Below are 15811 nucleotides of genomic sequence, written 5' to 3'. Positions count from 1 at the left end.
TCCTATGAAGAGGCCCAAAGCAATGCTGTGTGTGAGACCTTTTGATTTCTTTACTTTCACCTAGGTGAGAATTACAATGTCTTGTTTTTAGGTTGAGAGTAAGTGTACGACCTCTTGTATACTTTAGTATACATATATCTTTGTGGGCCAAATGCCATTCCTTGCTTCTCATTTGTTTGTTTCAATATCCTTTAGAAATCCTTGCTTACTAGTGGCCAGTCCTGCCTCTTTGTCCCTCCTTTTTCCTCCAAGGAGCAGGGACTTAGTACATTATCATTACGCTTTGTTCTGTTGAACTGCTCGTAGGGGGGGGGGGCTATTTTATAATGTTTTCAACCTCGTGTTACACTGTGGGTGCACAGACGTAGCTGATTACATTTTATTGTAGCATGTTACTGTTACTTCCATGTGGCTGGCTTTCTTTTGTTTTCTTCCCAGAGGCTGCTCCCAGGCTGGTTTGGAATTAAAACAAATAATTATTTTGGTTTTAAGTTTGCCTCCTTTAATTTTCTCCAGAAATAGGCACAAAAACACCGCAACAGCAGCTCTGGGCCCCACAGGGCTATAACTAGCATTGATTGCCCCTTTAAAGGGTCCCTTGAAACATCCCTGGTTCTCTTGTCTTTTCTTTCCTGTCCGAAGCCAGCAACACACAGCCAGCCATGCCTTCTAGCTACTGCAGCTCTAAACCATGTAGAAAGTTAAACCACTTCTTAAACTCAGCGTATTGTTTCAGTTCCATTAAATCTAAGCTTCAAATGATACTTTAATATTCATGCTGCTTGTGCTCTTTCCTCCACTCCAGGACCTGTGCTTGTCTGCTGGCTGGGGAGTTCGAAGTCTCTCCTGGTCGGTTTAGCACAGAGGCAAAAAGGTTTCCATCTTGAAAAATGTCCCCTGTAAAATGTGCATTTGAATGCACTACATTAAATAAATGCATAGCAAGAACTCAGGGCCAGCACAAGGGCAGTGCGATTGCATTGGATACTGACTTCAGAGGGGCAATGTTTAGGTGTGATCGCACTGGATACTGACTTTAGAGGGGCAATTTTTCAGAGTTTATGTGCTTTTAAAAGCACTCCCTGACACATTCCTGGCCTCAAGCAATTTCCAGACAATAAAAATATCAAGATAACTCTGATGATTAATGTTCTCGCTGGAGATATCAGAGTTGTTTAGTGGAAAAAGGTTTTAACTCATCGCAAGGTAGCACAGAGGGTTAATATGCGGGCTGCAAAGAAAGTGTACCATGTAGATCACAAAGTGCATAAAATATAAATAGGTCAGGGGTTTACTGCTTTTCTGTTACTTGCAGCTTATAAGTTAAAATCCTAACATAGAACAGTGTATTTATAACAGTTATCAAAGAACTGCAAGCACCGCAAAGTATAGATTAGAGCAGATATTAATGATGCAAAAAGGGTTCATCTGGGTAGAAATCGATTTTTATTAGTTAAGAGAATCCCCAACTAAGGTGTTCTGTTTTCAATTCTGAGTTTGTGCTTCTGGGGCCCAAGCACGCTTTAGCAATGCTGCCTACCAATTTGCATGGCTTGACTCCTACACCCTGTAGTCCTCTATCTTATGTAAAATGTCCTTTACACTATTTTATACACATATGACTAATTGCCTCTGTGTATTTTGTGTGTGATGCAAAGTGCCCTAACACCCTACACTGGTATGAGTGGCGCTTAATAACTAATTAAATGCATCTGAACGTTAGTGGTTATGGGGCCTTAAAGGATACTGTTAAAGGGTGGTGGTGGTGGTGGTGAGGGAATCTGCATCACTCCGCCTTACCTCAACATCACTTCAGCACCACCTCAGCATCAGCACAGCACCACCTCCACATTAGTGTACCACCACCAGTGCAGCCCCAACTCAGCCTCAGCTCAGCACCACATCAGCTCCAGCGCAGCACCACCTTAACATCAGCACTGCACAGCATTATCTCAGCATCAGTGCACCACCACCAACGCAACCTCACCTCAGCAGCAACTCAGCACCAACGCAGAACCACTTCAGCATCAGCGCACCACCACCTCAGCACAGCACTAACTCAACATCCCTCAGCACCACCTGAGCACCAGCTTAGCACCACCTCATAACCCGTGCAACACCACCACCTCAGCATCACTCAGAACCACCTCAGCATCATTCAGCACCACCTCATCATCACCTCAGCCTCATCTCCTCATCAGTTTACCACCAACTCATCATCTGTGCAGCACCACCTCAGCACCAGAATAGCACAACATAAACATCAGCACAGCACCATTTCCGCATCAGTGCACCACCACCAACACAGCCCCACCTCAGCAGCAACTCAGCACCCACGCAGCACCTCCTCAGCATCAGCAGAGCATCGGCTCAATACAGCACCAGCACAGAATCACTCAGCACCACCTAAGCATCACTCAGAACCACCTCAGTACTACTCAGACACCTCCACACAAGCACACTACTACCTCAGCATCACTCAGCACCACCTGAGTATCATTCAGCATCAGCTGAGCATCACATCTGCACCAGCACATCACCACCTCAGCACCACTTCAGCATTACTTAGCACCACCTCATTCTGCCCCCGGAATCTGGCATCTGTTGATTCTCTCCTAGTGTCTGTCTGCTGCTTGTGCTGTAAGCTGTAATTCGGGTACTATTTCTCAATCTCCACCCTCCTATTGTTTAGGTCCCTCCATTCATTACAAAAAAAGCTATAACAGACAAGAATTACAACAGGCAGGAAGAGGTTGCCAGTATTGCAAGGACAACAAACTAGAAGACATTTTTTGTTAATTATTTTTTTAAAAGAGTCATTCAGTTGCACATAATGTCTTCTTTAAACTCAACTACTTAACACTCCATAACACAAAATACCATTCCACATACTTAAACTCCATTGCACACAGTCACACTCCACATAACTCCACTACACTCAAAACACATATTTACTATCCACATATTACAACTGTACACCAGTCCACATAATTCCACCACACAAATCCACACCACACAGTTTTACATTACACAATACCCAACTAACAAGTCCAATCCAACCCACACAATTGGTACAAACCACATACATCTACTGCAATCCATAACACATATTTAAGAGACATTTACATTTACAATGCCAATAGCTCCAACTGTTTCCTTTTTTTAAACACACAGATCTGATGCTTAGCTCTGGAGGACTGGCAACTTGGGTAGCATCCGATCTGGGCTGCCATGCCAGCTGTCTAACGACAGACTCAGATGACATACTAGCTGTCCTCTTAGAGTGGCCAAACTCCATGAAACTGGTGGTAGTAAACGTGTATTCGAGACCTGTATCCACGTCACGTGAATCAAACACTATAGAGGAACTCTCTACTTTTTTAAGTGACATCCTAGAGGAACTTCACTATGTGGTGGGAGGCGATTTAAATTCACAATATGAGCCGCTGCCAGGCCTCCGTGATGGACCCTCCTTCGAGGAGGATTCACGGTGGCTGGTTCCGGTCACGGTGGCACCCCCACCAAGAGCTTGAACGCCCCTTGCTTTGCAGATAACTGCCCTTACTTTAAACCAAGGTTTAAGGGCCTGTAATGGGCGTTGCAAATCAGACATCCCAAGTAAATGCACTTATAATAAAGCTGGTAGTGAATCAAGACTAGACTATATTCTCGTTAAATTACCACTGTGGTCACAAATCATCTACTTCAAGGTTATTGATAGACGGGACAGTGACCACAACGCCCTGGAGCTCGAATACGCCCTACCAGGCAACGAGGACATAGGCCGGGGTCTTAACAACGACAAGTCAGGCCTGCTCCTGGAAAATAATCGGAGGAGAGTAAGGTGGGCGAAACTGGCCGCTAGTGGCGATAAGCTACCCAAATTGTACGCCAGAATTACTCCGTTTTTAGAGAGGGCATTTTCCATCTGGGAGGAATTAGGTGAAGGGAAAAATAGAGACCTGCTAGGGCAGATTCATGCAGATTTAATCAATACCTTGGAGTTGGACCTGTTTTCAAAAGGGGGGGGTAAAAAAACAGGTCTAACAACCAAGATAACGTGGTACAATGCCACATGCAGGAACTCCAAAAGTGAATTGCTATCTGCAATAAAGGCGCGCAAAGGCAGGGAAGAGATTCAATCCAGGAGAAGGGCACATAGGAAGCTCCTGGTGAACGCCAAGGCTGAGTGGGACCAACAATATTGGGAGGAACTTTCAAGGACACTCGCCATTAGAGATTCAAGTAAATTCTGGCGTATAGTGTCTAATGGAACGGAGGATTTATCCTCCGCAATTGAGCCCAACATTGCACCCAGTATATGGCAAAATCATTTTCAGTCACTGTACGCTACAGAGGAAGTGGTTTTGAATGAATCACACAATAGGATAGCGACTGATTCTGAAGGAGAACTTTTCACAGAAAAAGAGGTGAGGGGGGCCATAGCTGGGTTGTCAACAGGGAAAGCCCCAGGGCTCGACAGGGTACCAGGCGACCTATTTAAGCAGGAACCAGGGATATGGGCCCCTTACCTTAAGCTGATATTTAACGCTGTTCTTAGGGTGATGAAGGTTCCGGATACTTGGCTGGGAGCAGAGGTGGTTCCTATCTTTGAAAAGGGATCCCCTCTGCTCCCAGCCAACTATCGCCCGATCAGCCTCATTGACATATCCCAGAAGCTTTTCGGCAGACTGATCCTGGACCGGTTACAGAATTGGTTGGAGGAAACTGACATCCTGACTCCTTACCAAGCGGGATTTAGGCGAGGGGTGTCCACAATCGACCACATTTTTAGGCTTAACCTATTATACTGGAGGACAGCATTAATCGAGGGCGGCACCTTGTACACGGTTTTCGAGGACTTGCGTGCCGCCTTCGATTTGGTCCCAAGAGCAAAATTGTGGCAGGTCATGGAGGAGATGAATGTCCCGGGAGACATTTTGGCAATCCTGGTGAGATTACATCATAACAACTATGTGCGCGTCAGGTGTGGTAGAGGTGGCAATTTAACCGAAAGGTTCCCTGTTCGCAGAGGGGTAAGACAGGGCTGTGTGCTTGCACCGACCCTGTTTTGCCTCTTTGTGAACGGGGTAATCGCGCACCTCACCAGGATTGCCAACACTGATGCCCCAAAACTGACTGGCAGCAGGATGCCCACAATCATGTTTGCGGATGGCACCCTGCTGCTGTCCAAAACCCCGATGGGCATACAACGAGTCTTGGATGGTGTTCTGGAGTTCTGCACAGAAAGGGGACTCGAAATCAATCCCCAGAAAACCAAATTTATGATTTTCAACCCCATGCCCCTCAACCGCCCACCCCCCCTCCTGGGTACAGTTCGACTGGAACGGGTTCAGACAATTGAATACCTGGGGATAACCCTTAATGAAAACTTAACGTGGTACTTCCTAGCCCTCTTTTTTCTCTTTTTTTTTTCCCTCCTTCTTTCCGCCACTCATGTATGCTCCATGTAAATATATATTTTTTTATACACAATAAAAAATTACAGAAATAAAAAAAAATAAAATGTAATAAACAGAAAAAAAAAAAAAAAAAAAAAAAAAAGAAAACTTAACGTGGTCAGCACACCAGTCAAAAGCAAACATCAAACTGGCACAGTTGGCGGGTGGTACTATGAGAATAGCGAGCAAATCACCCTACCGTCCACTCACCCCTGTTATCCAAATCTACAAGGCATAGGCCCGGGGGGGTGTCACATATGGGGGCGAGTTGTGGGGTCATATTCCATCGCCAAAATTATTGACCACCGAGAACAAATTCCTGAGGCAGATTACTGCTCTTCCGTTGAGTACTCCAATTCTGCCCCTTAGGCTGGATATGGGCCTCCGGCCCATAACGGAGGAGCTGGGGCTCAAACCATTAGCATTCTGGCGACGCCTATGGAGCAGTCCAGACCTCTCAACTTATAGAGCTGAGCTACAGGAATTTCTATTGTTGCCCAACGCCACTAGAACACCTTGCTTGAACTACATTAAGAGAACTTCCGAGGCAATTGGTCTTCCTGAACTATGGTCGGATCCAGCAAACACAAGTAACAGGACCCCTAGAAAGGTGCTATCTAGAGCCTATTACGATCTAATGCTCTCCTGTGCTGTTGAAGGCACCCGTGATGGATCTTTGACCAATCAATTTATACAAATTAAAGACTCCTACCAATTGGAAAGTGTCCTAGATGCCATGACTCCGGTATTAACTAGGAAATTATTCCTGCAATGGAGATATGGGACTCTTCCCTTGGCATCTTTTACAGCAACATGGTCCTGTCGCCCTCCCACAGAAATCTGCCCCGCATGTGCCCACACAAAGAAGAATGATGTACATGTGGTCTTCTTCTGTCGAGCCTATGAGAAGAGCAGGAAATACTGGCTCGTCCCCTTGCTTAAAAACATGGGATTCAGAACATTTTTACCCGCCTACAGAGTTTTAAAGACAGACTTAGCCCCAACTACTGTATTTGCTCTATCTAAATTTTTAACTGCAATGTGGTACACCCGAAATCGCTGCATTAAGAGACTTGGCGACTCTGGACAGACTTGAATTCCCGGCACACCACTATTTATTTTGATCACTAATGTTGTTTAAATGCGTTTTTAACCATAAAATGAAATATTCTGTGATGCTATGTATATCTTTTATGATCATGTGATCGAAATAAAGATTTTTGAAAATGAAAAAAGAAGACATTTTTTGTTAATTATCTTTTTAAAAGAGTCATTCAGTTGCACATAATGTCTTCTTTAAACTCAACTACATAACTCTCCATAACACAAAACACCATTCCACATACTTACACTCCATTGCACACAGTCACACTCCACATAATTCCACTACACTCAAAACACATATTTACTATCCACATTATACAACTGCACACCAGTCCACATAATTCCACCACACAAATCCACACCACACAGTTTTACATTACACAATACACAACTAACAAGTCCAATCCAACCCACACAATTGGTACACACCACATACATCTACTGCAATCCATAACACATATTTAAGAGACATTTACATTTACAATGCCAATAGCTCCAACTGTTTCCTTTTTTTAAACACACAGATCTGATGCTTAGCTCCTACCTATTTGTTCTGTTCCGCCATCAAAAACGCAAAGCTGTACTCACAGTTCCATGCAACACAATTCATCTCCACTCATTTCCAATCCATTCCACATAATTTAGCACCAACCACATAATACAACTCAACAACACAATTACACAACGCACCACATACATCCAATACACACCACACAATTCCACACCGTGCTGCAACATTCAGCAGCACAACACATAATAAAACTGTGCTACTTACTACTCCACAATACACAATCCCACTCCACATAATGCCACTGCACTGAATTCCACATAATTTCTAACCACATATTTCTACAGCATACCATGCCACATAATGCCACTACACATATTCACTCCACACCACACAATTACACAACTAACTAATCCAATCCAACGCATGTAGTTCCACTACTCACCACATACATACACTCCATAACACATAAGCAAAATACATTGCCATTTAAAGTGGCAATAGTTCCAACTCAAACAAATGCGAGACCAATTACATTTACAATGGTTCTTCTTTTTTGCCTTAGAGTTTCACTGTCCTCCTGTCCTCTGAATATGAGCTCCTGGACTGGAAAGAGCAGATCGAACAAACCAAGAACAGGAGTAAGAAGTAAACCCCACAAAACTGTCTTGCCGTCCTTCTGTATTTTTTCCCCTCTTTCCTATTCCACCCGTCACATCTACTTTTCTTCTTTCCTTCTGTACCCTTGAAGAGAAACACTTGTGAAACCTACAGCATTTGCTTTTTTTATAAAATATATTTTTATTGGCATTTTACAATACAGAAATATAAAAGAAACAATGTGATGTCTTCCTGGTGTTTCGACTATGAGATGGGCAGACTCTTTTAGACCTTGGAACTTCAAGTCCTTTCACATACTTACCTGTCTTTTATGCTAAAAATGTTACCTGAGAAAACTGGCACACCTTTTCAAGGTTTAAAAAGGATAATGAAGTTGCCCCAGATCAGGTGCAGGGGAGCTGCTATGCTTTTCCCATGCTCTTTATCTGAGGAAGTGTCTGTCATTTGTACCAACACAACCTCAACATTTTGTTCATTCATTGTTGATTTAAATACTTCTTCAATATTCAACAATTATGCCTGAAAGCTGGGGTTAAAACTAGTAGCCACAAGAACTGTAAATTAGTTGTCTTTCTGTTATGAGGAACAACACAAACTTACAAAATGCTGTGGGCGAAACAGGTGGCGCTTCATCCTGAATGTGAGATAATCTAGTAAATTGCTTCCTTCCTAAGTGGACGTTAAGTTTCTTCTTGAATTCTTTTTCCTTTGGAAGGTAGAATGTTATTATATAATGCATAGTCCCACATTTGGTACCCTGAAAAACAGATTTCTTGCTTTGCCTTTACCGTAGAATGTAACCTTTTCTCACAACTAAAGTTCTTAGGCTTGGCTTAAGATATTTATTTGCTATTAATTAGCCTTGGGATTAGCCTTGGGTGCTTTCAAAAACAGAAAATATGTGTGGCTAGCCACCACCTCGGGTGGCCCTACATGAGCAATCTCTCTCGTGTCTGCCGCATCTACATGGGTTTTTCACCTCAGACTTCCAAAAATAAGAAGAAGGATAGTGAACTCCTTGGCCAGTTCTGTACACTTGTGTCACAGACAAAAGATGGGGTCTGGAACGCAGTGGCATCATAGAGATGAGGGCAAGCAGCGCATCCATTGCCTGTGCGCACTTACCTCCGTGGGTAATCATGGGTTTTGCTGCCATAGATCAGGATTACCCCCTGATCTTTTCACCTCTCCTTGTGGTACCAGGCTCATTGACCTCAGGGAGATACTAAAATATCTAAGGGAGAAGCGTAATTACTAGCATAGTCTCTGAGCGGTCAGTCCTGAAAGAGATAGCGTGCCTCTGCTGGGACCCCAGGGTCGCTAGGTACCTTCCGAAGCCCTGAACTTGCACTACCTCTGGTGAAATTGCCTCATTCTGCTGTTCCAATGAGAGCAGAACCTATTCTATTACAGCCTGATGAAGAACACTCGCACTTACACCTCTCTTCTTTGGCAGATCTGGACTCGGAGCCATTGGTGTTTTCCGCCATCACAAAGCTGACCAGTTTGCTGGTAGAACTGCGCAGGACAGAGAGACTGCCCCTGCAGAGCGAACGCAATGGTATGTGTATGAGTTGACACCCATGAGGTGAACAGTGTGTGTGGTGGTCCATGCAGGGCAAGTTTGGTTCATGGGTAGAGCAAAATGTGGGGATGTCCCTTCATGGCTGTTTCCCAGGGGGGAGTAGTATGTGAGAGGGTAATTCAAGGTCAAGAAATTGTTTCTTAGAGTGAAGCATTGCATAAGGGAATTGTTCCAAGGCAGGATTCGTACACGTGAATGGAGTGAGGTGTCAGGCAGTTCCCCTACACATGGGTGGAGCAGCATGTGATCAATCAAATAATAGAAAGGAAATGCTCAAACCAAGGAGACAGTGTTATACAACCCAAATCAGAGTATGCTACACCCCTCAGTGTGAAAAAACTAAAAATCACAATTACACATACACTCAATCCCACCAACTAACAAGGTAAAAACCCCCAACCAAAAGAATAGCAAATATGACTGGCAAAGTGCTAGAAAAAAAAAAATATATATATATATATATATTTATATATACTGAGGAAAGGCTTGTGCTGAAACGTTTGTCTGTCTGTTGCACAAAATAAACAGTCTTTTTGCTGCAAGCCCTATCCCCCCCTGAGTGCGGTATTTCTTTACGATTGGAAGAAACGGAGCAGTGATTTAAGCGGATTGCCACGATCGCAACAAGCACCAGCCTGCGCGTGCATTGGAGGCATTGTATGGCACGAAGAGCTTTGATATATACATATATATATATATATTGATTACCAATCCAATTCCTTCGGATGAAAGGAAGGCACTGACACCGTGACTTGAACTCAAGGAAATATTTTAATCCGACATGCTGCACAGACGCGTTTCGGCGGAAGCCTCCGCCTTGCTCACTTAACTCTGTTGTAAATGGCATACGTTTTTATACTGCATTACATGCTGACACATCACGAGCTGAGTCATACAAAATGATAGGCTGTTGGATGTTATGACAACGAGTGAGTCATGGCTAAACATACTAATTACATAGACACAGAAGAGTCTGTAGTTTTTACGCGCACAAACCAAAATGGTAACACGTTATTCTTACTACTGACATTTACTCACAACTAGTTCATTGCAAGTTATATACACATTGTATTAGTGCGTAATATCTATAAATGCAGTTTTAAATCATATGTGCGTGTCTGCCACAGTTTCCATGACTGGACGCTAGGTAACTGGCAATTACGTTTCATTGTGCTACGTTCCTATGTTGAACCAGTCATGTTAATTCACTACGGTGCACTTGTAAATTACTAAAAACAATAACAATTCAAGGTAATGCTACCTATGACATTATCTCCAAGTGGACATAATTGCTGCTGTGCACAATACTAAACAAAGGATATAGTCGTGTATGTGCCTGACATCCAATTGTGTGACTATAGCTCTATTATCATACAGTTACATCTGTGTCAAAAAACTGTGTGTTAAATAATAAACAACCAGAATATGCGCTCACATTGTGTCCCAAATACAAAATTAAATGTATGTTACATAGATACAGAGTTAAAACTGGAATGGGATTGTCTTGTCGGGTAGGGCTCTACTTAGGATTCATAAGTGGACAGTCATTGCTTCGTCTGAGTTTAATCCATTCGGGATTTTTGAATTTAACAGGATTATGTATCTTGACTCAAGACGTCTTAAGGCAAGTCTGCGATTCCCTCCCCTAGGATTTTTTGGGACACTGTCAATCACATAGTAGGAAATATGTTTAATATTCCCGTCATGCATAGTATTTATGTGTCTGGCCACAGGGTACGTTTGGTCATTATTAGTGATAGCGCGCAAATGCTGCAATATTCTCACATGTGCTTGGTGGATAGTGCTTCCCACATAGCGCTTGCCACAGCTGCAGACCAGAACATATACGGCATATTCCGTTTTACAGGAGTAGCCGCCCCTAATGGTGTAGGGTTTGTTCCTGAATGGTACCTGTACCTCCTTCATATTAAGCCCTTGTTTGCAGGCTTTGCACTTCGTGCATTTCTTAAAGCCTTTCTGCGGTGGGGGCCACGTGACTGGTTTTCTTAGTGTAGGGGAGTTGCACACTAGTTGGTCACGCATGGATTTGGCCTTTCTAAATGTTATACTAGGCCTGTTCCCACTCAGTTGTCCTATTACAGGGTCATTTTTGATCAAGGGCCAGTGTTTCTGCAGGATTTTTCTGACCTGATTGTGGTACATATTGTAGCCAGTAATCATTCTTGGGGGGTTACCAGTCACGGTCGCGGGTGTAGTTTTAGTCTCCAAATCTTTTGTAAATAGTAAATCCTTCCTGTTTTTAGTTTTACACTTACTCTCAGCTTTTTCGAGGGTGTGTGGTCTATACCCTCGCTTACTTAATCTTTCAAATAGATCTTTTTTGGCCTTGGTGACTCCTTCCTCCGTGCTGCAATTGCGTGTCATACGCAAGCATTCAGCATAAGGAATGGATTCTTTTAGCTTAGTGGGATGAAAGCTTTGTGCATGAAGCACTGCATTTCCCGCTGTTGGTTTCCTATAAGTTCTGGTTTGGATTTTGTCATTCTGTACATACACTTCTATGTCCAAGAATTGGAGCATTGCTTTACTGGTTGTGCTGGTAAATTTTAAGTTTAGAGTGTTTTCATTCAGATCTTTGGCGAATGCCTCCGCACTCTCAATGGTACCCCTCCACAGGATAAAAATATCATCAATGTAGCGCTTATAAAGCACCACATTGTGTGACATCTCCACCTCATGCTTGACGGCTAGTACCTGCTCCTCCCACCAGCCCATATGCAAATTAGCATAGCTGGGGGAGAAGCAAGTGCCCATTGCCGAACCTTGCAGTTGTTTGTAGTGCAATTTCTCAAATAAAAAGGTGTTGTTATTAAGGCACCACTCTACCATCTGTAGTAGCATCAACGTGTGTTGGTACAATGCTATTGGGCGTTTGTTCAGATAGTATTCCAAAGCCCGCAACCCGTCTGTGTGTCTGATACTTGTGTATAAAGCTTGTACATCCAACGACATAAACACAAAATCCTGTTCCCACTGTAAATCATATACATGTCTTAAAAAGTCACCACTGTCCTGTATGTAAGCCGGAAGTGCTTTAACAAAAGGTTGGAGAAAATAATCCACAAATGTGCTGGTATTTTCAAACAAACTACCAATGGCAGAAATGATCGGTCTACCGGGTGGCTCCTTTGGGTCTTTATGTACTTTAGGTATGAGATATAACTGGGGAGTGGTAGGGTAGTCATTTTTTAGGAAAGCTAATTCTGCTTTACTTATTAGACCCAGATTTCTCCATTTGTATAAATCACAGTGATATCTCTCCTGTATACCCACTATGATGTTAGGGCTCACTCTGCAGTAGCATTCATGATCAAGCAATTGCTTCATTGCTTCTTCATTGTACATTTTTAGTGGCCAAAGCACCACATTGCCACCCTTGTCAGACCACCGCACAACAATATCTGATCTCGTTTGTATTTTCGCCATCAATGCACTGTACTCTATTCTCTTGTTGTGCTCTTTCGTGCAAAATTGTCGTGTACTCAGTATTGATAGTTCTTTTAACTCTCTGATGACATTTTCAGAAAAGAGGTCTAGTCCATCTTTGAGCAGTATAGGCATAAATATCGATTTTGGTTTAAACTTAGTTTGTACCGTTTGATATGTGCTTAAGTCTGCTGCGTTGGCTATTTCTCCTGGTGTCAGTTGGCTGAGGGATTCTTCATATTCAAGGGCATTCAAATCTCCTAGTACCGCCATGTCCGCAATACTTAGGGTTTCAGCAATTCCTTGGCCTGTATTCTCTGGGCACGTACTTTTGCTAGTACTGTTTATAAAGTGTTTTTGCAGTTTAAGTTTCCTTACAAATTGGAACAGATCTATCCTGGTTTGGGTGTAATCAAAGTTAGTTGTTGTGCAAAATGTTAACCCCAGTGATAGAATTTCCGTTTCCCTGGTTGTCAGTTCCAGATCGGTCAGATTGATAACGGTGTTATCCAGATTTTCCATTCGTTTGTCATCCATTATTGTTTCCTGTTTTTTCTGTATTTGGGTTTTGTTTGTTTCGTTGTTCCGCCCGCCCCAGCGCCTGTCTTTTCTTCTTCGGCTTTTTGTTTTGTATTTTGTTTGGACTTCCCTTTGGTCCATTCTGTCTGTGACTGTTTCCGAGGCCTTAATGATTTGAGGCGCTGTAAACGAAAATAAGACAATTCCTGGGCCGGGTTTGGTACTTCTCCTGTGAGGACCAAGGAGCTGACACTTTCTGGATCTGACTCCACTGAGGCGCTCAGGTCTGTTCCACTTGATGCGGGTGTCATTTGTGACCCGCTCGCCGTTGCCGATAACTGTTGTCTTTTAATATTATCAAATTTTCTGGCAAATGTATAGATACGACCGTTCACATAGTCATTTCGGTCTCTTTGAAACTTGATCGCTTTTCTTTCCTTTATTTCCTCTTCCAGTTTGGAAAGCCTGCTGGCTATTTCTTTCAATGCCACAGATATTTCATCTTGGTTTTCCCTTGATTCCAAATCCTTCATTATTTCTTCTATCCTGGTTATGATTTTATCACGGTCACTTGCTGCATATTTTACCAGTATTTTTAGCATGTTTTGGGATGCTAGGGCATTGTTGTCTGCCCAGTCTTGTAGCATGGCCGGATCAGGATTTTCGTAGGTGGGCGCAACCAATATTCTGAGTCCTCGTGGTACTCTGCCCACGTCCAGGTATCTCTGTAGTGATTTTATCTCCCACCATTTTGATACCTCCTTTTTACGTAATTTCTCTAGTTCTGCACATAGGTTTTTGATACTGTTGTCTTTGTCGGTGACTGTCGTCGTTTATATATATATATATATATATATATATATATATATATATATATATAGTTTATTTTTTAAACAAAAGAGGCGGCACAATCAGGATATTTTCTTAAGCCTTTTTAATCAAGACTTCACCCCACCAACGCGTTTCAGCCACAACTGGCCTTGCTCACAGTTGGTTAGTCCCTCTATTGTGTTGTTATTTATACCAACCCATAGTTAGCCATTTAGGAATCATTATGGGATATGTAGTTGCATTACTTTCAGTGAAAAACAAAATAAATTAAAAGAAAGACTTTGCGTGCTTTTAAGTTACTGCACTTAGGTGACTAGTAGTTCACTGTGGCTACTTAATATATTATAAACCAATTCTGGGTATAGTACCCAATTCTTTCATTATTGTCTCTTATTTCTTCAAATACCGTATGGAGAATTCACACGCCTCAAGAGAAATTGTTCGGTACCTGAGGATGCAGAGAAAGTAATACAAGAGAGTAAATGCAGATTCAGAGCAAGAGGCTATGAAGAAAGAGTGTTAACAAAATGCAAAAGAAAAATCGATTTGAAAACACGGACTCAAACATTAATGGAACAGCCTAAAAAAACGAAAACCCACACACCTCCAAGATTCATAACGACTTTCAGCAAAGAGAGTGGAAATATTGCCCGCATAATGAAAAAATATTGGCATTTACTGTCAGGGGACCCTGACATTGGAACAACCCTCGGTGAAGCACCATCAATAACATACAAAAAGAACACATCTCTCAAAGACTTGTTGGTCAAAAGCTATTTTCAAGAAAAACCGAAACAAAATTGGCTGCAAATTCAACAAAAAGGGTTTCAACCATGTAATTCTTGCAAAGCTTGTAAGATTGGCAAAAGCATGAAAGTGATTGAAGAACCAGATGGGAAATCAATGAGAATCGAGCAACAAATCTCATGCACCTCAAAAAACGTTGTATACGTTATAGAATGCAAATGTGGAATGAGGTATGTGGGGTGTACAACTTGTATGTTGAAAAAACGAATCTTGGAACACATCCGGGCGGTGAAAAATTCCAATATGCAATATGCCACCGCAAAACACATGAGCACATGCCAAAATGGAGATTGGAGACAAATGCATTTCTATGGGGCAAAAGTACTGGATAAAATGGAGAGAGGTGGTGATGTGGTTCGAAGACTGCGACAAATGGAGTCACGCATGATAATAAGACTCAGAACAAAATACCCGAAAGGGATGAATTTTGGAGAGGATCTGCATATCCATCTGGAATAAATGTTCTCGAAATGACATTGGGTACTACACCCTTAATTTGTAAACATTTTTGAAGAAATAAGAGACAATAATGAAAGAATTGGGTACTATACCCAGAATTGGTTTATAATATATTAAGTAGCCACAGTGAACTACTAGTCACCTAAGTGCAGTAACTTAAAAGCACGCAAAGTCTTTCTTTTAATTTATTTTGTTTTTCACTGAAAGTAATGCAACTACATATCCCATAATGCTTCCTAAATGGCTAACTATGGGTTGGTATAAATAACAACACAATAGAGGGACTAACCAACAGTGAGCAAGGCCAGTTGTGGCTGAAACGCGTTGGTGGGGTGAAGTCTTGATTAAAAAGGCTTAAAAAAATATCCTGATTGTGCCGCCTCTTTTGTTAGAAAAATTTTTCCTGGGTCAGGATCCGACCCCTGGGTGGAGCACACACTGCTGAGCGCTCTCATATGGCCTGAGGAT

At 42.4% G+C, this 15811-nt stretch overlaps 1 protein-coding gene across 1 annotated transcript in view; it reads left to right on the top strand.

The window, feature by feature from the left end:
- Positions 1–15811, top strand: part of LOC147703161 (active breakpoint cluster region-related protein-like) — a 372854-nt gene that overhangs the window by 157359 nt on the left and 199684 nt on the right. The window contains exons 12-13 of the mRNA XM_086931703.1: positions 7640–7715; positions 9152–9256. Coding sequence (XP_086787829.1) covers positions 7640–7715; positions 9152–9256 — 181 coding nt within the window. The remainder of the gene's footprint in view (positions 1–7639; positions 7716–9151; positions 9257–15811) is intronic.

The sequence above is a fragment of the Lissotriton vulgaris genome, chromosome 7, assembly GCF_964263255.1.
Source record: "Lissotriton vulgaris chromosome 7, aLisVul1.2, whole genome shotgun sequence".
Taxonomy (NCBI): Eukaryota; Metazoa; Chordata; class Amphibia; order Caudata; family Salamandridae; genus Lissotriton; species Lissotriton vulgaris.
This window is presented reverse-complemented; position numbering and strand designations above follow the sequence as displayed.